Source organism: Ahaetulla prasina, chromosome 2, assembly GCF_028640845.1.
Source record: "Ahaetulla prasina isolate Xishuangbanna chromosome 2, ASM2864084v1, whole genome shotgun sequence".
NCBI lineage: Eukaryota > Metazoa > Chordata > Lepidosauria > Squamata > Colubridae > Ahaetulla > Ahaetulla prasina.
In genome coordinates this window covers 133212875-133240051 of record NC_080540.1, presented here as the reverse complement: position 1 = coordinate 133240051, position 27177 = coordinate 133212875, and the positions used below count along the sequence as shown (strand labels likewise).

Here is a 27177-nt window from a genome sequence, read left to right as displayed (position 1 = left end):
TTTAGGGAATATGGAAATAATGTTGGATTAGCCCAATATTTTCCACACATCCATACACCGTTCAAAGAGGAGCTATAAAATATACCTGACTTATTGCTGCTTTCTAAATTATATCTCATAAAGTCTAACTACCAGGGATGGATCCGATTCTCTGTTCTCTGTTGAGTCCCTGTGTTTCCAAAACCTGCTCCTGAGAACTGGAAAATTTCTTGGGGGGAGAAAGGGAAAGGGAAAGGGAATTCCTCGTGGGTGACTAGAAGTCCTCTGGAACCAAAATGGATTAGCTCTTTGTTCTCCAAGTAAACATTCTGCCCTGGGGATTTTACATGGTTTGCAGTGAATCTCATTAAACAAGGATAAGCATTTCTGTAAACAAACTGTGCAGATGCTGTTCTATTTACCGATTTTCCTTGCTAATTACTCTTTCTGCAGAAACTAAACATGTTCACTCCTAGATCAGCTATGCAAACTCCTGCTCCAGTTTCCCTGTGGTTGGGTGTGGTATGTTTTTTTTAATTATTATTACAAGGAGTGTTGCAGCGAAATTAATCCATCTTTAATTAGATGCAGACCCTATCTTCACAGAAAGCTCATAAAAATGAAGATAGCCAGTCTCTAGTCTACAGCCTGCCTTCTGTCTTCAGAATGTGCTGGCAACTAGTCTCAGCCTCATTCCTCATTCCTTTCTTGCATCTGATGGGTTATTGGTAGTCAAAGGACAATAAATGTTGTGAGTTTTATTACGGGGGTGGGGTTCTCATTAGTGATCGCTGGGAGGCAAACATCACTCTAATACTGGCTAGAAACAGAGCAATAAACTGCGACTGGGCTGTGTGATCTTTTGGCAGCCAGAGGCTACATCTCACAGTTTTCAAGAACAGAGAATGAAATCATATTAGGAGGCAATGACTTACACTGAAGGGGAGGGTGTAAAATTCATGGAACCCTCTCATGCTGTCCCCCCCCCTTTTCTGTTTGGAGGACATTCTTTGTTTTTGTAAAAATATTTTAATTCATTCTAGAGTTTACACAGCACTGTCATTGTATTTTTCAATTAAAAATAGCAGTAAACCCTGGCACTGAGTTTTAGCAAATCTGCCTGGGGGCTCAAGCAGCTGCAAAACTAAGATTTCAAAAGCAAGAAGTGGGGCCAGGATCATAGGCTACCATCTCCCAATTAGTATAAGTTGCAGCCTACACAAAGTTGGGAGGGAAGATGGGTTTTGACAAGCATCTCAGGAAAACAAAACTGGCATGAACAAACCAACTATTCAGCACTCATGAAACTCTAGGGGAAAAAAAACCCTAAAAATTTACTTACCGGATCTAGATTCACAGGAGAAAAGAATGGAGGCTTTTCTTTGAAACACGAAAGAATAAATTCAATAAAGATCAGTGCAAAGTAGATATAAAACATGATCATCCTAAATCTGCCTTCCATTGGGTCCTAAAAAGAGACAGCGGCAGTTGCAAGGGAAAAGTAAAATAACAAACTAATATGTTGCTTTCTCAATGCATATTGAAACTGTATATTTGAGGCAACAATGAGAATGAACTAGAACAATAGAATGTTACCCTAAAAAAATTAATAGATGAATTTCATTAAGGTGGTAAATAACACCATGAAAGGTAAAACATGACTATTCTGATTTGGCATATTACCGTCTTATATAATCAATAAAGAGATTTGCAAGACAGAAAGGAAGATTCTGTCTTCTGGATTACAGGCAGTCCCTTGAGTTACTTATGCCTGGTCCAAAAGTTATGGCCATTACAGCACCCTCATGGTCACATGATCAAAATTCAGAGCCTTAGCAGTCACCCTCACTTATAATTGCAGGTGCTTCAGTTCCCTACAGCTGCTTATCTCCCCATCCCACTAGTGGTGAAATCTGAACCAGTTTACTACCTGTTCACTGGCTGCGCATGCACACCAAGCACCAATTGCAAGGTGCACATGCACAGTGCATGCCAAAGGGGACGCATGGGGTAAGTAGAACAGCACGCGAGGGGGGATCAGCTGTGGCGCTTGATCTTTTTTTTACTTTTAAAAGCATTTTTTTTACAACTTATTCGCCCGAATAGGTTGTAAAAATGCTTTTAAAAGTAAAAAAAAGAGGCTCTGACGATTGTGCGGCCTTTTTTTTAACCTTTTAAAAGCATTTTTTAAAAGTAGCAGCAAGCGGGGAAGCTGGCGACCAGGCACTGGGTGGGCATGGGCAGGGGGGGCAGGGATTTTTGCTACCGGTTCTCCAAACCACCTGCCGCCATCGCTACTGGATCGGCTGATCCGGTCCAAACCGGGAGCATTTCACCCCTGCATCCCACCCTCCACAATTCTGTCCTTTTGGCTGTCCTACGTAGCTGTATTCCTTGGCACTATGGGCGGGGTGATGAGGCTGAATAGCGGCCCAGGGTTTTAGCAATCTCAGCTGGTTACCACCACCCCTGATGCTCTACTTCATCCCTGGTGCTGCTGGTGCCACTGAGAAGTGCCACCCCAATGCTACAGTGCAAAGCCCCAGCTGCCACCATCGCCCTACGTTCCGCTGGCTGTGTGACTCTGCAAACCCTGCTACCCACCGGCCTCTGTTGCTGGCCCTGCAAGCCCTAGCTGACCTTTGCTGTATTTTTCCTGCTGTTTAAGAGGCATGACTGTCTTGGCTTTATGCGAGTCAGCTGCTGGTCATGCCAGGCCTTCTCGAAGCAATTTGGAGAATGGGAGAATGACAGGCTCAGCCCTGGGAAGAAGGCTGAGCCAGCACAGCCAACCATTGTTTTGCATAGGGCCGGGCCAGGTACAACTCCTCAGCAGAGGGAGGTAGAGGTTAAAGACAGCTGGGGGCAGCAGGGCCCACAGGGCCAGCAAGCATAACATGGCAAGGCTGGCAGAATGGCAGGGCCAGCAGAGGGCAGGGTGACAAGGCTGGAAGAGGCAGAGGAGTGCGAGCCAAAAGGATAGAATTGAGAGGGGTGGAGGGGAGGGAAGTTGAACAGGAGGCAGTCCCTTGCCTTACCACGTTGTGAGAGAGCTATCTGGGAGTGGCTTGGATCAGGGTGGATCCTTACCTAGCGACTGACAGTATTTGGCTAATGATGACAACAGAGAATGCCAGGATTACTGTGGCTGAGTGACATGGTCACATGATGTCACACTTCATGACCACATTGGTTAGCAATGGAAATTCCGGTCCCAATTACCATTGTAAAAAACTACCTTTATTTACTTTCAAGTTCCGTCTAGTTAATACACTACGGGTGATAGAAGATAGTGTATTAAATAAGAAAATTTAGGATGAATAATTAAACACTGCTAGAGGCACTCCCATCACAAAGATGACTTCCCATGTCCTACCCTCAAACATTATACCCACTGTTACTGTTATATCAGATACAGTAGGCAGCTGCATCACAGCAACCACTCTGCTTGGAAATGCCCTTTCCAAGGAAAACTCCTAGGAACCAGAGTTTTATTTTTTTCAAGCATTTGGCCAGAAGCTTTCCCTTACAACACTGTTGCTTTAGTGCAATGTTTTGAAAGGCCTACCATGAGCTTTCTCTCCCTCCTTGGTTTAATAGTTCTCAAAGATTTCTAGGTATTTAAGCTTCAAAATGACTTTCCCTTCATGATCCTAGGAAGAAGAATCTCTTGTTGTTCCCGTATCACTGCCACAATCAAAATCTATTAGTGTGTCCTTATCTCAGTCTGAAACACCATCTGCTGTTCTAATCTAGGTAGTTGGATAAATTATTCATCTGCCACATCCTCAGCCTATAAGTAGCCCTTCACTCATAACTCCTACAAATGGATCATCAAGCATCTTCCTTCCAGCATTAACTCTGTGGAAATATGGCATAATTCAACACAAGCACACCTCATTTACCTGAGCTTGAGAACCAAGGATTTTGGATCTCAAAGGACCAACAGCACACAGCATGCACAAGAACCAGAAGATGATTAGGATCCCTGAGGACTGGACACCATGAAGTCTTTCATACTGGATGAGCAACATGGCTGCCAGCTGCAAAGAAAGTTAGTGGAGATCCAGTGAAATGGAATGATAAGAATCGGATTAAATTCCCTAAAGGTTTTTTTTTCAAGATTAATTCCTAGTGACCTGATGGATACCTCCATATCATGTTGTCGACAAAAAATAGAAAAGCAGTTAGCTGAAAAAAATCTGTTTTTATATGGTGTTAGATGTTATTATCTTTGTGCTAGAACTAGGTAGCCACTGTTTTTGTCTTTTTTATGAAAAACAATTTGGTCCAGTGATGATGAATGTTATCTTCATTTGTGCAAATAAGAACATTGCTTTTCTTTCTCTGTCCTGGTATTCATATATCAAATTCCTATGCTTAACTCAATCTTTATTATATTAGTGTTGGATGTTTAATATTTTTTTTTTCAAAAAATTATTTGAATTTTTAGAGAATAAAGCAGTGAAAACATTCTCTAGAGCATAAGGAAAGAAAAGATTTTTCTCCACATTCATATGGTTTTTAGGCAGAAGAATAGACAATATTAAAGGATGAAGGAACAGCTATGTTATTCAACATTTTGGCTTGCCCAAAGCAGAAATCATAATATTTTTAATTTAATTCCTCTTAAATATATAGCCAAATTTCCTCCTTCTCTAAAGAACTAAAATAATATTTCAGCGCTGTAGATGTTGAGTGATCCAAGAAACTGGTTTTTTTTTCTGCAGCTCAAAATCAGCAGTTTGCATCTCACATCTTCCACTCTTGCCAAGATCTATTTGTCTTTTCTCCTTTTAATTAAAGCATGTGCACATAAGGCAGATCTTCAATATCTCTCCTTCTTTTTATTGGACAGTAGAAAATGTAATTCATTATCCCACTTTATGGTAGAGAATGATCAACTCCCAAATCCAACTGGGGAAAGGATGACAAGTTCCAAGGATTGAGAATTTATTCTCTGTGCATTACAGCTGTATTAACAATACAGTTTGCAAAAGCTTGTTGGCTGTCCCTCGTGTTTTCCACATGTTTGCATATACATAGTACGTTTTCACTGAAACTGCCAATGAAACACAATGGCTATAAAGTGTATGTGCAGGCAGCTGGGAAAGCCTTCAAAACACCTTCCCCAGTCTTCCAAAAGTTGCAGGTGCTTTAAGGTTCCACAGAAAGATCCTTAGCTCTTGCCATCAAACTTTCAATATATATACCATATTTTTCGGAGTATAAGACACTCAGGACTATAAGACACACCTACCTTTTTTGGTGAGGAAAACAAGAACAAGAAATCTGCCTTTGCCTCCCAGCAATTTTGCCTCCTTGCAGCAAACAGCCAATAGCCTGCTTTACTTTCATTTTCATTTTCAGCATAGCTTGATTAGCACAAGAAAAAAAAATCTGCTGCCAGCAATTTACCTCCTTGCAGCAAGCAGCAGAGGCCCATCCAAAACAGCTGAGAGTCGGGAGGTTGATCCAACTGACAATCAACTTTTGCTAATTAGGTTGTGCTGAAGATGAAATGGGCTGTTTCTTCTTGCTGCAAGGAGGTAAATTGCTGGGAGGCAGAGGCCAAAGGGTGGGGGCCAGTGAGTGGGTGGGGCTAAATTGTGTGTAAAAAGATGCACCTAAATTTTCACCCCCTTTTAGGGGGGAAAAGTGCATCTTATACTCCAAAAAATACAGTATCTCTTTCAAATGCTTTCACTGCTCTTTCCCCCACCTCTATTTCAGCTTCCTGTTTGGAAGATGGAAGGGGGTTACCAGATCCAAAACCGTCTTTGTTCTACGCTCCAGAATGCTTCCCTTTTTGCTGATATCACTGAACAGCAGCACAAACACTTCTGCTACTAAGGAAATGAATGGGCTGTGAAAATGGAACTATCCCCCGCACCCCGGTTTTCCATGGCTCTGCAGTACTTGAGCTATGCAAAATATTTCCCATCATTACATTTCTTTTCAACATGCATATAATAACAGTAAAAAAGAGAAAGGCACACCTACCATTGTGATGCCAGCAATTAAAGGCGTTACAAAATACACAGGTGATGGAGTTCTGTTTTGAGTGATTTCATGGAAGGCATAGAAAAGATTGGACCAGCAAACCCCCCAAAGCACAAAAGCAAAGGCCTGCAATAAGGAGAGAGAAAGACAATCACAGTTAAGGCTCCAAAAGAACAAAACCTATCAAAAGTAGTTATATTTCAGCATATTTGCAAATATTTACAGCACTAGTAGCCTGTAACACACACTTTATTTTAGTTTAAAAGTCTTTCTTTGCTGGCCATCCAGAACTTATAACTCACTTGCCATTCCTAGCTTATCTTCTGCCGGCTAAGGGTTCCAATAAAGTTGATCTCCTACCTACCTTATCTTAAAACAGGGGCGTCAAACTTGTGGCCCATGGGCCGGATGCATCATGTGCTGGCCACACCCACCCCCAGTTTAGCAAAGGGGAAAAAAGTCACGATGTGTCACGTGACGATACAAGTTTGACACCCCTGTCTTAAAATAATGATACTTGTTGCGGTGTCAAAGGAGCAGTGAGAATAATTTGGCAATGTTATTGAAATTTTCCTGCAATATTCTTGCACATTGGAGGGTAGTGCTACAGCATCTAATTGGTATACTTACTAAGGAAACTGTATTGCTGCTCATGTGTGCCTTCTAATGTGAGAAAAAAAATCTCAGCAGATGGTCATAGAAAGTAAATAATTGCTTAAGTAAAAGAAGAAGAGGGCAAAATAACACGTTGCTGGAAGAATTAACGTTATTCAATTAACGTTATCAACAATCAATATGCAAGTCCTCTGATGCTAAAATAGACTGAGCAGGATAAACACATCTCCTAAATTTTAAAATGCAGATGTAGTAGCATAAATCTGCAAGGGGAGCTTGGTCCCTTATTATCAATTACATCGTAAGCAATAACAAGCAAATATCATAATTTGAGTGCATGCGGGAGCTGTTAGGCAATTTAAATTAATAGAATTAATTTACAGTCCCTGAACCACCATGTTTATTTGGACACAATTTTCTTTCAAATTCCAGATTTCTTGTTTTCTTATGCAATTCTCTTGTAAAAGAATGATATTCTCTCTCTCTCTCCCTTCCTTTCTCCTTCCCTCTGTCTCTCTGTCTCTTTCTCTCTCTCTCTCTCTCCCTCTACACACACACACACACACACACACAATTGGAGACAAAGTTACACTGCTGTTGAATAGCACAGCAACCATGAAACAAATCCTGAACAAGCCACAGGTGGATCAGGCTCTTTGGCAGCTGTCTAAAAACAGGAAGTGATTCTTTCCAAGCATGATTATCACAGAATTATCCTTAGCAAGGTTTATTGAGATGGAGGGGTTGAGGTTACACTATTTTCTAATGAGAACCCATATAATAGCATGTACTTGAGGGTGAAGACTCCTCTTTTTCTTTCTAGCAACCTTCCTGCAATCATTATTAGGAAGGAAGAAGCTTGCAGTTAACCTAAGGGAGTCCCTTTATCATTCAGCAAATCAGCCCTTAAGGCAATCAGATATACTCATGACAAACACAAACTGTTTCACTGTTTAATAGCTACCTATGGCAAGCCATAATCTTCCTACAATGGGATACTGTTTTGATGCCATTCACCTTGCCTCCTTGGTGAACTCACCCAAATCAAATACAATTGGTAAATCAGGGCCAACATGTCCAGAGGTGTCTACTTATCCATGTGTTTTTTACACTGTGATATTTTAATCCTGTAAGCTTCCTGGAATAACATGCACACGTTGGGCAGCCTTATAAATTTGTTACACACATACATGCACACCTGCATACATAAGCAAGCAAGCCAGCCTGAAAAAGCCTTCTCAGGATCCGTGAACTACCAATCAAGCTGTACAAATAGCATGGAGGAGGCTTAGTTATGTTGGACTTCACTTTAAACCTGCTCAGCACAAAGATTAGAGTTTTACATCATTCCACAACAGTGTTTTAAATAAAGGGGATAAAAGAATGAGAGAGAAAAGGGCTGTGTGGAAAAGTTAGTTCTAATTTGCAAATGAGCAGAACACTCTGGTCTGGATCTGCTTAGCATTGGGTGGGTTTGAATGTTATCCTTATCATTTAGCGCACAAAGGCCCAAGGTCAGAATTTTTGCCCATGATTCATATGAAGCAGCACAGCATCTAGCAGACTTTGGAGCACCTAGCAATATTGGAGCTAGTGGGAGACTACTAAGAATAAACCACAAAACCACAACTATAGGTTAGACTAGAAAACTGAGAAAACACTTTGGGCTGAAAAAGGCTACACATCACAAACCACAGAACATACTGCCTTCAAGAAAAGTACACGAACGCAGTACACATATCTCAATAAGTGTTTTTTTTTAATGCAAATGTAGTTTCTTACTTCAATGGGATGAAAATATCACCATAAGCTTCTGTATTAGATGGTGAATACATTTAGATTAGTACTGTAGAACGTTAGAGTGGGTAAAGTTGTTTTAATCAGTTTGGTGCTCATTTCTTTGATAAGTTACTGAAGTGATTAAAAAAAACTGTTTGGATATTTTAGTACAGAAAATACCACAAAAAATGTCACAAAAACCCTATGAGCTGGAGTCAAGCTTCCCCTTCTCTTTTGACTATTGTCCTGGATGAATCCTAATAAGCTTTTAGAAATATAAACAACTACCTGAGGGATTCTTAATTCCTAAGAATGTCACAGAAAGAGAGCAATGAAAGACCAAAATCTAATTCAAAATTCAGTTCCTTAATCTGTGAATAAAGAAATAAGGAATGTTTATCTATTTATATTTGATAGCTAAAGGGAGCATTTACATTAAACACTCGGAATTCTCCTGGAGTACCTGTAAGGTGGCTTTTTATGAATAGACATGGAGGTGGAGAAGGAACATAAACACCTGTGGAGGAGTGGGCAAGGGGAACCAAATGACAAGATGTGTCCTATGACATCATGGTGCAAAAAAAAAAAAAAAGCAACCTCCACGCTTGTGTCACACATTAGAATGCAAGCACAGTACACAAAGGCTGGATTTGCATTTTGATGTTACCATGCGTATACAGCTAGTCCTTCAGCCCCAAATTTCTGGCTGCGGAATTCTAGGAGTTGAAGTCCACAAGTTTTAAAGTTGCCAAGTTTGGACACCCCTGGTTTATATAGCGCCCCAGGGAAGCAAAGATCTTACCGTTTTGAACCTGTTCAGCACAGACAATACAATGTAGCCTCGGTTATTGTATTTTAGATAAAGGAGGTAAAATGGCAAGATGCACCCAAGATAGATGCATGGGATCCAAGCCAAGACAGTGTTCTGGAAACACAATGTTAAGTCTGGATTTTCAGTGTACAGTGTAAGATTCGAATCCTGTGGGGGGAAAACACAAGTAGAAAAGTATTAATAAATAACTTGGGAAGATTCTCTCTCTCTATATATATATCCTCAGAAAACATACATACATACATACATACATATATACACACACACACACACATATATATATATATATATATATATATATATATATATATATAGTTTGTGCTCAGTTTAGTCTGTGTTGCAGATTTGAGCTGGTGAGCTGCATAGCTGTTGTTTGGCTTTGTACATCTTCATAGTGGGTGTCAGTCTGCTGCATGTATGGATTGGAGGGTTTGAAATGGCTAATGTTGCAGCTGTTTCTTCCTTTTAACTGCTAGTGGGGGTTCTTTTGGATTAGCTTGGTAATCTTATTTGTTTGGAATAAGTCTACAGAAAACCCAATGGCTCCCTAGGACACACCATCTACCAGAAGAAAACACACACAAACCGCTATCTGCACGCACTCTCACACCACCACCCAGCACAGATCAACTCCGTAGCCAAGACACTCATCTCCAGAACAAAATGCTTAGCTGATGAACAACACCTAAAACCCGAACTAGACACTCTCACTAACGTACTAACATCCAATGGATTCCAAAGAAATAAGGAATGTTTATCTATTTATATTTGATAGCTAAAGGGAGCATTTACATTAAACACTCGGAATTCTCCTGGAGTACCTGTAAGGTGGCTTTTTATGAATAGACATGGAGGTGGAGAAGGAACATAAACACCTGTGGAGGAGTGGGCAAGGGGAACCAAATGACAAGATGTGTCCTATGACATCATGGTGCAAAAAAAAAAAAAAAGCAACCTCCACGCTTGTGTCACACATTAGAATGCAAGCACAGTACACAAAGGCTGGATTTGCATTTTGATGTTACCATGCGTATACAGCTAGTCCTTCAGCCCCAAATTTCTGGCTGCGGAATTCTAGGAGTTGAAACAGTTTATGTCCAGGATGAGGGATCTGCAAATATTTTCACGGCCTCTTCTTGATTCGTGCAGTATACAGGTCCTCAATGGAAGGCAAGTTGGTAGCAATTATTTTTTCTGCAGTTCTAATTATCCTCTGAAGTCTGTGTTTTTCTTGTTGGGTTGCAGAACCGAAACAGACAGTTATAGAGGTGTAAATGACAGACTCAATAATTCCTCTGTAGAATTGGATCAGCAGCTCCTTGGGCAGTTTGAGCTTACTGAGTTGGCGCAGAAAGAACATTCTTTGTTGTCCTTTTTTAATGATGTTTTTGATGTTTGCTGTCCATTTGAGATCTTGTGATATGATAGAACCCAGAAATTTGAAGGTTTCTACTGTTGATACTGTGTTGTCAAGTATTGTGAGTGGTGGAAGTATGGAAGGGTTTCTCCTAAAGTCTACCACCATTTCTACGGTTTTGAGTGTGTTCAGTTCCAGATTGTTTTGGTTGCACCACAAGGCTAGTCGTTCGACCTCTCGTCTATATGCGGATTCATCATTGTCTCGAATGAGACCAATCACTGTTGTGTCATCTGCGAACTTCAGTAGCTTAACAAATGGATCATTGGAGATGCAGTCATTGGTATACAGAGAGAAGAAAAGTGGGGAGAGCACACAGCCTTGGGGGGCCCCTGTGCTAATTGTACAGGTATTTGATGTGATCTTGCTTAGCTTCACCTGCTGCTTCCTGTTTGTTAGGAAGCTTGTGATCCACTTACAAGTCTGTTCCGGTACCTGTAGCTGGTTTAGCTTAGTTAGAAGAATGTCTGGAATGATGGTATTGAATGCTGAACTAAAGTCTACAAAAAGGACCCTTGCATAGGTCTTTGGAGACTCAAGATGTTGTAGGATGTAGTGCAGAGCCATATTAACAGCATCATCTGTTGATCTATTTGCTCGGTATGCAAATTGCAAGGGGTCTAAGAGCGGATTTGTGATGGTTTTCAGGTAGGAAAGCACTAGCCTTTCAAAGGTTTTCATGACTACAGATGTTAGAGCAACTGGTCTGTAGTCATTCAGTTCCTTGATGGTGGGCTTCTTCGGCACTGGGATGATGGTAGAGCGTTTGAAGCAAGAAGGAACATAGCACATCTCTAGTGATTTATTGAAAATATGGGTGAAGATGGGGGCCAATTGGTCAGCACAGACTTTTAAGCAAGAAGGAGTTATCTTGTCTGGGCCTGGAGCTTTTCCTGGCTTTTGTCTGTGAAATAGGTCCTGCACTTCCTTTTCTGTGATCACTAGGGGTTGTGAACCCAATGAAATGGGGTCAGTTGTAGGAGGCTTGGCTGTTGTTGGTGTGTCTGAGATGGGGGTTGTGGAGATAGGTGGCTGTAGTTTCCTTTCAAACCTGCAGTAAAACTCATTCAGGTCATCTGCCAGTTGTTGATTACCTTCAGCCTGGGAAGGAGGTTTGCCATAGCCGGTGATATTTTTAAGAGTTTTCCACATGTTTGCTGGTTCATTTGCTGAAAATTGATTCTTTAGCTTTTCAGAGTAGCTTCTTTTTGCTGCTCTTATCTCCCTTGTTAGTGGGAGATAAGAGAGCACAAAAAAACAACACCCATCCAATCAGAGCACAGCCAAGCTCCCACCCAATCAGTTCAAACCCCCACTAGCAGTTAAAAAGGAAGAAACAGCTGCAATCACACATTGCTCCCAGAAGCACGAAGCTGAAGCCTGAAGATGACGAATGAGACTTCGTCGAAACGTTGCCAAGACACTTCCAATTTTACACGGGAGAAAACCTGAACAACCAAAGACCTACATATATATATATATATATATATATATATATATATATATATATATATATATATATATATATATATGTGTGTATGTGTATGTGTATGTGTATGTGTATGTGTATGTATATGTATATGTATATGTATATGTATATGTATATATATATAGGTCTTTAGTTGTTGGGGTTTTCTCCGTGTAAAATTGGAAGTTCCAATTTTACACGGGAGAAAACCTGAACAACCAAAGACCTACATACAAACACCCGCGAAAACCTCAGAAAACATACATACATACATACATACATACATACATACATATATATATATATATATATATATATGAATAGAATAGAATAGAATTTTATTGGCCAAGTGTGATTGGACACACAAGGAATTTGTCTTGGTGCATATGCTCTCAGTGTACATAAAAGAAAAGATACGTTCATCAAGGTACAACATTTACAACACAATTGATGATCAATATATCAATATAAATCATAAGGATTGCCAGCAACAAGTTATAGTCATACAGTCATAAGTGGAAAGAGATTGGTGATGGGAACTATGAAACGATTAATAGTAGTGCAGATTCAGTAAATAGTCTGACAGTGTTGAGGGAATTATTTGTTTAGCAGAGTGATGGCCTTCGGGAAAAAACTGTTCTTGTGTCTAGTTGTTCTGGTGTGCAGTGCTCTATAGCTGCTTTTGAGGGTAGGAGTTGAAACAGTTTATGTCCAGGATGCGAGGGATCTGCAAATATTTTCACGGCCCTCTTCTTGATTCGTGCAGTATACAGGTCCTCAATGGAAGGCAAGTTGGTAGCAATTATTTTTCTGCAGTTCTAATTATCCTCTGAAGTCTGTGTTTTTCTTGTTGGGTTGCAGAACCGAACCAGACAGTTATAGAGGTGCAAATGACAGACTCAATAATTCCTCTGTAGAATTGGATCAGCAGCTCCTTGGGCAGTTTGAGCTTACTGAGTTGGCGCAGAAAGGACATTCTTTGTTGTCCTTTTTTAATGATGTTTTTGATGTTAGCTGTCCATTTGAGATCTTGCGATATGATAGAACCCAGAAATTTGAAGGTTTCTACTGTTGATACTGTGTTGTCAAGTATTGTGAGAGGTGGAAGTATGGAAGGGTTTTTCCTAAAGTCTACCACCATTTCTACGGTTTTGAGTGTGTTCAGTTCCAGATTGTTTTGGTTGCACCACAAGGCTAGTCGTTCGACCTCTCGTCTATATGCGGATTCATCATTGTCTCGAATGAGACCAATCACTGTTGTGTCATCTGCGAACTTCAGTAGCTTAACAAATGGATCATTGGAGATGCAGTCATTGGTATACAGAGAGAAGAGAAGTGGGGAGAGCACACAGCCTTGGGGGCCCCTGTGCTAATTGTACAGGTATTTGATGTGATCTTGCTTAGCTTCACCTGCTGCTTCCTGTTTGTTAGGAAGCTTGTGATCCACTTACAAGTCTGTTCCGGTACCTGTAGCTGGTTTAGCTTAGTTAGAAGAATGTCTGGAATGATGGTATTGAATGCTGAACTAAAGTCTACAAAAAGGACCCTTGCATAGGTCTTTGGTTGTTGGGTTTTCTCCGTGTAAAATTGGAAGTTCCAATTTTACACGGAGAAAACCTGAACAACCAAAGACCTACATACAACACACCAAAAAACCTCAGAAAACATACATACATACATACATACATACATACATATATATATATATATATATATATGAATAGAATAGAATAGAATTTTATTGGCCAAGTGTGATTGGACACACAAGGAATTTGTCTTGGTGCATATGCTCTCAGTGTACATAAAAGAAAAGATACGTTCATCAAGGTACAACATTTACAACACAATTGATGATCAATATATCAATATAAATCATAAGGATTGCCAGCAACAAGTTATAGTCATACAGTCATAAGTGGAAAGAGATTGGTGATGGGAACTATGAAACGATTAATAGTAGTGCAGATTCAGTAAATAGTCTGACAGTGTTGAGGGAATTATTTGTTTAGCAGAGTGATGGCCTTCGGGAAAAACTGTTCTTGTGTCTAGTTGTTCTGGTGTGCAGTGCTCTATAGCTGCTTTTGAGGGTAGGAGTTGAAACAGTTTATGTCCAGGATGCGAGGGATCTGCAAATATTTTCACGGCCTCTTCTTGATTCGTGCAGTATACAGGTCCTCAATGGAAGGCAAGTTGGTAGCAATTATTTTTCTGCAGTTCTAATTATCCTTTTAACTGCTAGTGGGGTTTGAACTGATTGGGTGGGAGCTTGGCTGTGCTCTGATTGGATGGGGGTTTTTGTGCTCTGATTGGCTGGGGTGTGTCCTGTGTTGGTGGGGGCTTGGTTGTGCTCAGTTTAGTCTGTGTTGCAGGGGATTTGAGCTGGTGAGCTGCATAGCTGTTGTTTGGCTTTGTGGTGTGCTACATCTTCATAGTGGGTGTCAGTCTGCTGCATGTATGGATTGGAGGGGTTTGAAATGGCTAATGTTGCAGCTGCGGTCTGGCTTCTGGTCCTTGGTCGTGCTTCATGATCAGTGTGGGTTTGGGTCTGCTTTCTGGGTGGATGTGGTGGTGACATCCTGTGTGGACCTCGTGAGTGTGGGTCTGGTGTCATTCCTCGTGTTAGGGACTCGTTTGTCAATAAGGCGGGTTTCCAAATGGCTGGTAGGCGGGAGGTGTCATCTCGTTTGTTCATGCTGTGTGGGCGTTTTCTATCTCAATGGCTTCTCTGATTATTCTGTTGTTAAAGTGTTCAGTTTTGGCGATAGTTCTGGTCTTTTAAAGTCAATATCGTGTCCTGTGACTTTAAAGTGTTGGACCAGGGAAGAAGTTGGTTCCTCTTTTTTGAATGAGTTCTTGTGTTCTTCAATGCGTGCACTTATTCTTCTGTTGGTTTGTCCAATGTATGTGGTGGGGCAGGCGGTGCATGGGATTTCATATACTCCTTGATTTTCTAACTCAATTTTGTCTTTGGGGTTTCTTAGGATGGTGGATATTTTTCTGTTTGTGCAGAATGCTGTCTTGATGTTGTGTTTGTGGAGGATCTTGCTGATTCTGTCTGTGGTGCCTTTTATATATGGGAGGAGGGCTGTGCCGTTTTCTTGTTCTCTGTCTTGGATTTTAGTGGGGGGTTCTTTTTGGATTAGCTTGGTAATCTTATTTGTTTGGAATAAGTCTACAGAAAACCCAATGGCTCCCTAGGACACACCATCTACCAGAAGAAAACACACACAAACCGCTATCTGCACGCACTCTCACACCACCACCCAGCACAGATCAACTCCGTAGCCAAGACACTCATCTCCAGAACAAAATGCTTAGCTGATGAACAACACCTAAAACCCGAACTAGACACTCTCACTAACGTACTAACATCCAATGGATTCCAAAGAAATAAGATTACCAAGCTAATCCAAAAGAACCCCCACTAAAATCCAAGACAGAGAACAAGAAAGCGGCACAGCCCTCCTCCCATATATAAGGCACCACAGACAGAATCAGCAAGATCCTCCACAAACACAACATCAAGACAGCATTCTGCACAAACAGAAAATATCCACCATCCTAAGAAACCCCAAAGACAAAATTGAGTTAGAAAATCAAGGAGTATATGAAATCCCATGCACCGCCTGCCCCACCACATACATTGGACAAACCAACAGAAGAATAAGTGCGCATTGAAGAACACAAGAACTCATTCAAAAAGAGGAACCAACTTCTTCCCTGGTCCAACACTTTAAAGTCACAGGACACGATATTGACTTTAAAAGACCAGAACTATCGCCAAAACTGAACACTTTAACAACAGAATAATCAGAGAAGCCATTGAGATAGAAAACGCCCACACAGCATGAACAAACGAGATGACACCTCCGCCTACCAGCCATTTGGAAACCCGCCTTATTGACAAACGAGTCCCTAACACGAGGAATGACACCAGACCCACACTCACGAGGTCCACACAGGATGTCACCACCACACATCCACCCAGAAAGCAGACCCAAACCCACACTGATCATGAAGCACGACCAAGGACCAGAAGCCAGACCGCAGCTGCAACATTAGCCATTTCAAACCCTCCAATCCATACATGCAGCAGACTGACACCCACTATGAAGATCTAGCACGACCACAAAGCCAAACAACAGCTAGGCAGCTCACCAGCTCAAATCCCCCTGCAACACAGACTAAACTGAGCACAACCAAGCCCCCACCAACACAGGACACACCCCCAGCCAATCAGAGCACAGAAAACCCCCATCCAATCAGAGCACAGCCAAGCTCCCACCCAATCAGTTCAAACCCCCACTAGCAGTTAAAAAGAAAGAAACAGCTGCAATCACACATTGCTCCCAGAAGCACGAAGCTGAAGCCTGAAAATGACGAATGAGAGTTCGTCGAAACGTTGCCAAGAGACTTCCAATTTTACGGGAGAAAACCCGAACAACCAAAGACCTATATATATATATATATATATATATATATATATATATATATATATATATATATATATATATATATATATATATATATATATATATATATATATAGACAAGAGACTCACCAATTTCTTTCTTTTTTTAATTAATGTTTTTTTAATATTGTTTATACATATCAATGCATGAAAGGGATGCGGTGGCTTAGTGGGTGAGATCCTGAGCTTGTTGATCGAAAGGTCGGCAGTTCAGCGGTTCAAATCTCTAGTGCCACGTAACAGGGTGAGCTCCCGTTACTTGTCCCAGCTTCTGCCAACCTAGCAGTTCGAAAGCATGTAAAAAATGCAAGTAGAAAAATAGGGACCACCTTTGGTGGGAAGGTAACAGCATTCTGTGCGCCTTTGGCATTTAGTCATGCCAGCCACATGACTACAGAGACGTCTTCAGACAGCGCTGCCTCTTCAGCTTTGAAACGGAGATGAGCACTACCCCCTAGAGTCAGGAACGATTAGCACATATGTGCGAGGGGAACCTTTACCTTTATCAATGCGTGAATAGCGTGATATCTGGGTATCATACATTTCAGTACAATAAACATCATGTTATTATTCCTAGTTATTACATTTCATTTTTCTTATTTCATAAACACATATCTTTTACTCTCACCCTTCAATTCTAAACCTTCCTTTTGTTCTTTCATATACCTTCATGTCAATTTATCTATTTATCTATTTATTATTACTCCCCTCTTGTTTCTATCTCAATTTTTTTTCTTCTGATATTCTTATAATATTCAAAGAGTTGGTTTTTTTCACTTCCTTTAGTTAACTCTTCACATCAATTTATATCAAAAATTCATCCTTCAGTCTTTCGTTATTCATTGTCTCAATATACACTCCTAGTACCAATCACAATCATTAATACATAATTCTATAGTATAGAATATAAGTCTATTAATACACATATGTATATTAAAATATATTCTTTCATTACAAAACCCACCAATTTTTGTTTGTTACCCCTTTGATCCTTATGCAAGACCTCAATATATTTATTGGAGTCTCCTTGTGGACTTTTTGAGTAAAAACAAAGAAATAATGAATTTGTGATTTTTGGTTCTGATGGTTAGACAAGAGACATTACAGATTATAGAAAGAAAAAAGTCATGGTGTAATATTAGAGAGGTTAAAATATAATGGAACACACTACCTGACTCTGTGGTCTCTTCTCAAAATCCCAAAATCTTTAACCAAAAACTATCTACTATTGACTATTCAATAGTATACTAGACTATCTACTATTACCCCATTCCTAAGAGGACTGTAAAGGGCGTGCGTAAGAGCACAAAAGTGCCTACCGTTCCTGTCCTATTGTTTCTTTTCATTATATCCAATTAATATAGTTATTACATACTTATGCTCATATATATGCTTATATATTATATAGCTATTTCATTTCACGTTAATGCCTATATATATGGATATGACAAAAATAAATAAATAAATAAATAATTTTACTTATAACTGCTGTGAAGAATATTGGAAGCCACTTCTTTATGTCTTTATATCTTGCTCTTTTCTGTTTTCTTTTATTTCTGTTTCTTATTGCATTTTTAGCCTTTTATGTTATTTCTCTTTTTTCCACTTTTTCTGATTTCGTTTGTTATATATTTTTATTATTGTTCTTCAAACTTTTAATGAAAATTATACACAATGCAAGAACTCATCAGAACAAGCACATCTGTCTAAATAAAGTACAATACAGGTGGTACAATACATTTAGACATTATTAAGCCTGAAGTGGTCATTAAGTAGGTCACCATATGACAGTGCCTGATTTTAAGATTTTTTTTGGCAGTTGTTAAGCGAAAGTGGCAGCCATTAACAAACACGATGGTTGTTAAACTAATCCGTTTTATCCAATGAGCGTCTTTTGCCAGAAACCAGAAGTAAACACTGGAAACTGGAAAAAGACATTGAAAATTGTTGTCATGTGACTGCAGAACACTACAGACTTCAAGAAAGGTGAGCCACTTGCCAAGCTCCCACAATGGGATCATATGACCACAGGTGTGTGTGATTGTGCAACCATCAGAATGGGACTGTAAATACATTTGGGGAGGGTGTTTAACTTTGAATGTTTGCTAAGCAACTGACCACAAATCAAGGACTACCTTGTAATTTAATCTACTTTCTGCCTTTCCATATCTTCAGACTACACTATTGTAATACCAAAATACAAATAAACACACTAACATACAGCTGATAAGGCTCTGCAACTTAATAAGAACCTTAATAAAGGCATGAGTAGATCTTTCAGTTTCGCTCATAGTCTCTTTCTACTGCCTGCAAGTTCCATGTAAGAGTTATTTTGAGGGCAAAAGAAAGCTCATAGGAAAGTCAGCTATCTCAAAGCTATTTTCATTGCCTTCATTTGCAAGTGTCACAGATTACCTCACGGTATTTGGATGGGCTGGCAAAAGGTATTCACTTTAAAAAAAAAAAATAGCAGTGTATAGGAAATTCATTTCAACTGGGTCTAATATTACAGTTTTTATTCTTTGCTTTTCGTGTTTGGAATACCTCACTTTCCAGTTTCTGCACCAGAAAGAAACCATAGCAGCTGTAGTTAAGCCTTTATTGGTTCTGTCCATAAAAGTCATTGCGAGATAAAATAAAGCTAGGGAAATGAACAAGAATGAAAAGGAAACATACGGCTATAAATCTGCCACAGGGCCAGCTGTGAATTCATGTCTACTAGCAGTCAAAGTATAAAATAGAGGAACTTAAAAATATTTGTCAGTTTTTTAAAAAAATAAGTGTCCTCGATATGGCCTGTAACTGTTTGGAATATAGCAACAGACTCAAATATTTCAAAGTACTTTAATCTAGAAAGGTCATTGTTAAGTAATAACATCAAATATCCTATTTATTGTGCATAGTGACCATATTTGTGGAAGGAAACTATCTTCTCCAGAGGCCCGTCTGAAGCGTTTCTGTTCCCGACAGCCTTGGAAAAACATTTTGTCTCTAAATCATAAAAGGACAAAGAAAAACACTTCTCCATATACAGCGGAGCTATTTATTTCACAAAGGCTGCTCCATTTTGTTAAGGTGGCAGTCTCAAAAACCGATGAACACGAACCGTACAGAGCAATTCCCTCTCAAAGTTCTCACATATGGCAATTTAGTCTTGACTAAGAGTGCTTTATTATAATTTAAAATTATTTTTAAAACGATTGAGAGGAAAATGTGCTCTGGGAAACTCAATTGGGTCCAGATATACTCTGGAAATTGGTACAGAAGAGGAATAAAATATTATGTTTACAGGCTGGCAGAAGCTGAAATTTCCCCATTAATTTTAACTTCTCATACATCCCATTATGGCTAGCAATGACAGAAATGGATACAACTAACAATTTAAACTGAACAAAGGATTCTAAGACTGTCAGCCGGATATCTAAGTCCCCTTCTTCAATATTACCTGGGTTTTTAAGAAGGGTTCTATGCTGTCAAATGAACAATTCTTCTCACCAAAACTGATTTTATCTTAATTTTAGGTCGATATGATACTGTAAATTTGAGCAAGAATAGAATATGAGAATGTATAATGAATGAGAACTCCAGAGGCAGTGCACATCTCCATTAAAATAAAAAGACACATCCAGACAATTCAATAGATTTTGGATGACAGTGTGCATAGAAGTATTTTCAGAGTTCATTTCTAGTTGTGTTGATGACAAGTATGAAAGACTGCTGTTGTTCACAGAGCTTCCTTGTTGAGTTTAAGCTGTATTGTTTAAAAGAAATATTATAGAAGGTATATTTTTTTTTAAAAAGGACTGGTCCTTTGATAGAAGATAACAGAATCATAGATGGCAAGATAGCCTGTTCACTTCACTCTCTCCAGTGATCCAGATATTCCTAATGTTCCTAAAAATTCATTCAATTGTCCCACAAGGATAATTTGCCAGCAACCAAACACAACTTTGATCTTCAATCTATCTGGCAGATAATTGATCAAACAAGATGAACTGCTTTTGTCCTGCCAACAGTTCAACCACTAAATACTGAATTATCTGTCAACATTGTATCCAAAAAATGCATGGAATTGTTAGTGATCAAATGGCCATTTTGGCTTTTTAAGTTCAGCACCAAATGCTGTTGTTAAACAAACTGTGTACTAAATCTCAAAAAGATATTAGAAGGGAACAGAATGAGCTCCAACATTAGTGTCTTGAAGAAGCAGTTCAATTTGTTAACAAATTGCTACCAGGATGTTGCAAAACAGAAAACCAATATCAATATAATCCCGATTTTATATCATGAAAACCTGAGTATTGTATTTCTTTGTAAATTTTGCAGTTCAGGTTATTTTTCATTGGTTTCATTTCTTTATTTCATAAACTTTATTTCTCACAGGCATGAAAATAATGACAAGCTTTTCGGCTTTATGTCTATGCTGTTTTCTATCCTACAGGGTTTCTCTTTCCAATTTCTTTTTTAAAACAAACAAATAAAAAAAAGGTCAAGTTTCTCAGCATATTGAATGTCGGCAAATAAAAATAAATGGTGTGATATTCTGTGTAGAACCATAAAGCACACAATGTATCGTGACATTCTGTAGTAAAAAGCGCTACTGACTTTGTTCACCTAGGCTTACTCACTAAAGGATCCTAGTAAATTTACACATGAAATCAAAATTTCTTTCAACTTTTCCAGTGCCAAGAGTTGCTTCTTTAAGCTTCCATAAAAATTAGAAAAAAAATAGTTGCAGAGTAAATATCTCATGATAGCTTTATGATTTAGTAGACAAACTGTGACCTCTTGGGTCATCCTTATCTGATTCCACAATGCCTTCAACAAAATTAAAGAGCTTCTAATGTATTGCCTTCACTGGAAAAGCTGGGGTACAATCAGAAATGAATTTGCCTTGAAGGTAGCCCATATTGAACTATATGGCACAGCCAGGCATCAGCACAGGAACTGCTTTATGACATTTTGCATTATGTCATAAATTATTTTATGATCATGTCATAAAATGTTTCAATTATATAAGAGTTCTGGGTCCCAGATTTTGGACACATTCTATAAGTTAGCCCATACTGAGATACCTTGGTTCAAAATGTTTTGCCTTATGATGCATTGTTTCATCCAGTTAAAGGTTATGGCAACGATACTTTTAGTCATATATAGAATATTATAGATAAATGGTAATATACTGTATTCCATACTCAGTTTTAATGCACCTTACACATTATTTCTCTTTTGTTTTATAACTCACACTGTCAATGTTCTTGTCACACAAGTTGGTTTACTGGGATTTACTGCTTTCAGAAAAAACTCTTTTTGTCCAAAAGAATATTTTGAAGCCCTTATTCACTGGACAGTGTATGCATGTCCTTCGGTTTCCCTCAAGCTAGTAATTCTCCATACAAGCCACAACTTGGAGGTCACAGTGGGGGGAAAGCTGAACTAATTTGTGTAGAATTGAAAATGCCCTGGGACTAGGTGGTTGACAGGTTGATTTTTGACTTAGCATGCTGTGTAAACACATCCATGATGGATTCATATGTGTTCTCTGAGCTTGATTGTTTGCTTGCACACGTTTTCGTTACCTGACTAGGTAACACCTTCAGTGCTAGAAGGGAGTGGGGTTTGCTCTCTTTTTATATGCAGTAGCTTAATTAGTATTAGATAATCAAGCAGTAAACAACAGCCTAATCAAGGAACTATCAAGGAGAAAGCAATACTGCCATTAATACTGACAAGGCAAGCTACTGCATATAAATAGAGAGCAAACTCCACATCTTTCTAACACTGAAGATATAACATAGTCAGGTAATGAAAACATCTATAAGCAAACAACCAAGCTTAGCACCAGGGACTTCACAAGTAACAATCTGGATTACAAAATTCTAGATATTTGTTAACAAAGAGTTAGAATTTTCTGTAGTACTTTGCTGACATATGATAGTCATCCAGATTTTCAGTCTGGGTATGGTAGTTCCAGTGGTGAAATCCAACAGGTTCTGGAGAACCGATAGCGGAAATTTTGAGTAGTTCAGAGAACTGGCAAATGGCTGGCCTCAGAGTGGGGTGGGAATGGAAATTTTGCAATATCTTTCCCCCAGGAGTGGGGAGGAAATAGGGATTTTGCAGTATCTTTCCCCTGGAGTGGGATGGGAATGAGACATTGCAATATTCTTCCCCTGCCATGCCCATCAAGCCACACCATGCCCACCAAGCCATGCCCACAGAACCGGTGGTAAAAAAAATGGATTTCATTAATGGATAGTTTTCACACAGCATAAACTCTTTTTCATAAATGCAATGTTTTGTTTTGTTATATGCATGTTGCTCTTAGACTGCTTTAGTTGGGGCTGTCTACATGGTTTTAGGTTTATCTATTTTAGGATTTTTGGGAAGGGGATAGTACACTGCTCAGAATCTATTGGAGTTGGGCTAACAACAACAGGCTTCAGCATTCATTTCTCTTACAAAGCTCTAAATATCCCTGAAATTACATAGCAGGCAACAGTACAAGGCCAAGGGATGGTGCAGAAACTCTTCTGGTATTGTTGGATCTCTCAGTGGTTTTTGAGAACTTTAGTAGAAAGTTTTCAAAACCACAGAATAACTATCAGTTATTCTGCAGAGGATGACTCGCAGAGGCTCTATGGCCTCTGGCCATGTCTGATAGCACCAAAATTGTTTCAGGGGCTGAAAAAGATACTGGAGATGGACATCAGCTACTCTAACAGCAGAAACAGCAATCCTGGCAATCTCCTACATGCTTGTAGTGGGCGTTCCACCAATCAACTGATAGACATTTTGCTACAGAAGTGGCAGTGGGTTTTTTTGTTTTTGTAAGTGGCAACAATCCTTTCTCCTGAGTGCTAATTGCCTCAGTGCTGGTGGAGAGCAGGATCAGTTAGATACTGGCCGAGTTAGATGTTTGTCGGAATCCAGTGTCTTCTATGGAGTGCATCACCCAGCACGGTGGTCATTTTGTTTCTTTCGCATTGTGCTGTAGGGAGAGTGATGAAGTGAACTTTAAGCTGCCTGCCCCAAAGGTGCTTTTTCAAAAGACAACTGGACTTTCTCATTTTTCTTTGAAGATGTTTTGCTTCTCATTCAAGAAGCTTCTTTAGGATTCTTCTTCTGGATGACTGAGAATCTCCAGACATTTAAACTGCCTGTTTTGACTCTGGAAATGCTTTTTCGTTATTTATATCTCCATTATCAGAGGAAGTTGGGACTGCAAGGACTAAAATTATGAGCCATTTTCTAAAGGACTGGAGTGGATGTTTTTCTTGAAAGAGTTCATTCTGAACTTAAATTCATTTATTTTTCTCTCTGATATAAGATGGGATGCTTGATCGGGAGAACAATATCCCTCTTAGGATCACTCTAGTTGGTAGCTGGGTTGCACTGGTTTGTTTCTACATCTCTGAGGCTTAGTTGCACATCGTAGTCCCTAATTGCTCAAGTATATCATGCAGGTTCTGTCTCAGTGTCTGGAAACTGAGAGGAAACTGGATGGGGAAGAAACAACTCAAAGTCAATCCTAGCGAGACTGACTTTGGCTGTGGATTTTGAGATTTCCCATCACTGGTGCTGAATGGAGTTGCACTCCCACTGGTATAAGTAGTCCTCACTTAATGACAGTAACTAGGATTAATAACTCCATTGCTAAACAATATTGTAAAGTACAATGTCACATGACCGTGCCAACATACAATGGCAGTTGCGATATAAACAGTTGCCATCATTAAGCAAATCCTGCTTGGTCATGGCATCCCATTGCTAGCTTTCCTATTACACATTGTTTCTCTGAAGTTGGCAGTGAAGGTTGCAAATGGCAAATAAACAACCACAGGATGCTGTGACCATTGTAACTGCAAACCCATTGTCAAGCACTAGAACCATAACCATGTGACTATGGGAATGCTATAACAGTCACAACTACAAGGAACAGTCGGAAGTCCCCTTGCTCAGCGGCATTGTAACTTGAAATGGTTGTTGAACAAGTGATTGCTGAACAAGGGCCACATGCGCATAAGTGGGGATCTTCCTAGATTCACAGCTGCTGTTTGAAGAGCAAGTAGCTGCTGCAGCTCAAAGCACAAATCTATCTTTTGTGTTTAGCCCATTCCTGAACTGGGAGGCCTTGCTTACAATCACCCACACCTTCATTATCTCTTATCTGGATTACAGTAATGCACTCCACATGGAGCTGCCCTTGAAGACAATTCAGATGCTATAACTGGTGTAGAATGTACTGATAGAAAATATTAATACTTAGGGGTATACCCACTAATTACATGCATCTAAGAGTAATATTTCATAAGCTTGCCAGAGGGCTCCCTGCTGTACCTGAAGATGCTGGATATCACCTTTAAAATCCTTCATGCCCTGGTTATTTGCAGAACCGCCTGCAAATTACCACCTGTTTCTCATTATCTCGGATGTCTGATAAGATCTGACAGAGTCACCATGCTCTGGTCCCAGCACTTAAGCATTATCATCTTTTATCAACCGGGCAAAATAGTTCTATCACTTAAGCACTCTCAAAAAGAGTGTTTTCTCTGTTGTTGTATTTGCCTAGTGAATTTGCATTCTTTCCAAGATCTGGTTGGCCCTGATCCTGCCTACCTTTCCTGAGGGCTTTGAACCTCTGATTTTTGCCCCAAGGCAGAGGGTTAGGTGATCGTCTAAGACTATCCAGATTAATTGTCTTTGGTGTTTATCTGGCCTCTGGCAAGATTATGTCCCATTATATTTTATGTTGTTCTATTTTGTAGTCTTATTTGTTGTTTTAGCTATGTTCACTTTCATGCCATGCACTTAGCTATGTAAGTAGCCTATATAAATAAACAAACACAGTACTGTATTTTCATAGAGCTGATACAAAACAATAAATAATCACTATTGGCCAAGAGAGTGATGCAGCCCTTGGCTTAAACCAAATAAGCACCACGAGATTCATGGCATATCTTCTTTGTCATCAGAATCTAAACATACCAGTATAATAAAATAAAACTGTTGATTGCATTAGTAATACCTTCCTTTCAGTATTATAATAGTTGAGTAAGGAAGACAAACCAGACGGATGGGGAATATAGTGTGAGAGAAATGCTTAATCATGAAGCAATGGTTGCAGCTATCACTTGTCCTGATATAATATTACAGCTCTATGAAAGATGGCATGACAAAACTTTGAATCAGTGGAGATTCACAAGGAATTCTCCCGCACAAATCCACACTCTAAGTCACAGTTTTAAATGATCCAGAAATAATTAATGGAACCAGTCCCAGGACCACAAACAGTTATAAAGGTTGGTTGAAGCCTGTGCGGTTTAAAATACACTGCTCAAAAAAATAAAGGGAACACAAAAATACTTTAAGACATCCTAGATCTGAAGGAATGAAATATTCTTATTAAATACAATACATTGTGTTGTTTAGGTGTTCCCTTTATTTTTTTGAGCAGTATACTAACTTTGGAGTATTCGCTTGAAAAATCTGGATAATCAAGATCTTCTGCATCTGCCTTTATTTGGTCAAAGGTCCCTGCCACCTACACATGCTTCCAATGCAGTGTTTCTCAACCATAGCAAGTTCAAGAAGCATAGACTTCAGTTCCCAGAATTCCTCAGCCAGTACGCTGGGAATTGAAACCCACACATTTTAAAATTGCTGAGGTTGAGAAACACTGCTCTGATGCATATTATTTTAATACAAATTGCAAAAACATACATACAGATGAGTGCAGAATCATTCCCCCAGTCCCAAATGTAAAGACTAATGTCATACCAATGCTGCTATCCTTTGGGAAAACTTGCAGGGTTTATAGAGCCATGTTGTTGATCTTTCATAATTATGTTCGAACACATGTTGTGGTACATTAATTTGAACATAATTCAAACACACTGCATTAAAGGTATGCATCTGAAACATGATGGCGGTAACCTCCACAGCAGTATCAACTAAATTACATATTTCATCAAATTTTGCCAGAAATCTAAAACTTGTTTCCTTTCAAATAAATAAGCAAAACAAAACGACAAAGGACAAAAACTAAACCCCTACAACTCGCCGTGTCAAACTTGTGGCCCACAGGCCAGATGCATCAAGTGCTGGCCATCCCACTCCCTTTTAGTGAAGGGGGAAAATTTGAAATACATCACGTGATGACAGCATGTCGTGGTGAGTTTGACAGCCCTACCCAATATCTATTTCTCAGACTTAGGAAGGCTTAATATCCGTTAAGGTTTTATCTCCAATCCATGTTTCTATTTGTTACAGTCATACATCTGCTTATTAATTTTCACTGATAAATCAACATCAAGATGGGGAGGATGGGAGCCCAAAAATCTGATCAAAAGGAATTGGGCTGTTTCATAAGTTATTGAAATTGACTGAAATTTCAAGTGTCGGTCATTTTACATTGGAACAAATTTGTTCATCTAACAGAATATTTCACTCCTACAAATATTTCAGATTTTATTAATTTAGCACTGCTTCCATTAGATTTTAGTAAGCATCACTTTAAAAATCCCTTAGTGCACCGCATATATCCACTAACTGGTAAATTATCAGCTTGCCAGATAACCTAGCAAGGAATAGTGTGAGCATATTTGGGGTAG

At 39.4% G+C, this 27177-nt stretch overlaps 1 protein-coding gene across 6 annotated transcripts in view; it reads right to left on the bottom strand.

Moving 5' to 3' along the window:
• ABCC3 (ATP binding cassette subfamily C member 3) overlaps positions 1 to 27177 on the bottom strand; it is a 104298-nt gene that overhangs the window by 53656 nt on the left and 23465 nt on the right. For all 6 annotated transcript variants that reach the window (XR_009153073.1, XR_009153074.1, XR_009153075.1 and 3 more), the window contains 4 exons: positions 9179 to 9355; positions 5983 to 6108; positions 3885 to 4022; positions 1322 to 1447 (listed from right to left, as the gene is read on the bottom strand). Coding sequence is in view for 3 of the 6 variants with exons in the window: in XM_058165737.1 (XP_058021720.1) it covers positions 1322 to 1447; positions 3885 to 4022; positions 5983 to 6108; positions 9179 to 9355 (567 nt within the window). In the remaining 3 variants the exon portion in view is untranslated. The remainder of the gene's footprint in view (positions 1 to 1321; positions 1448 to 3884; positions 4023 to 5982; positions 6109 to 9178; positions 9356 to 27177) is intronic.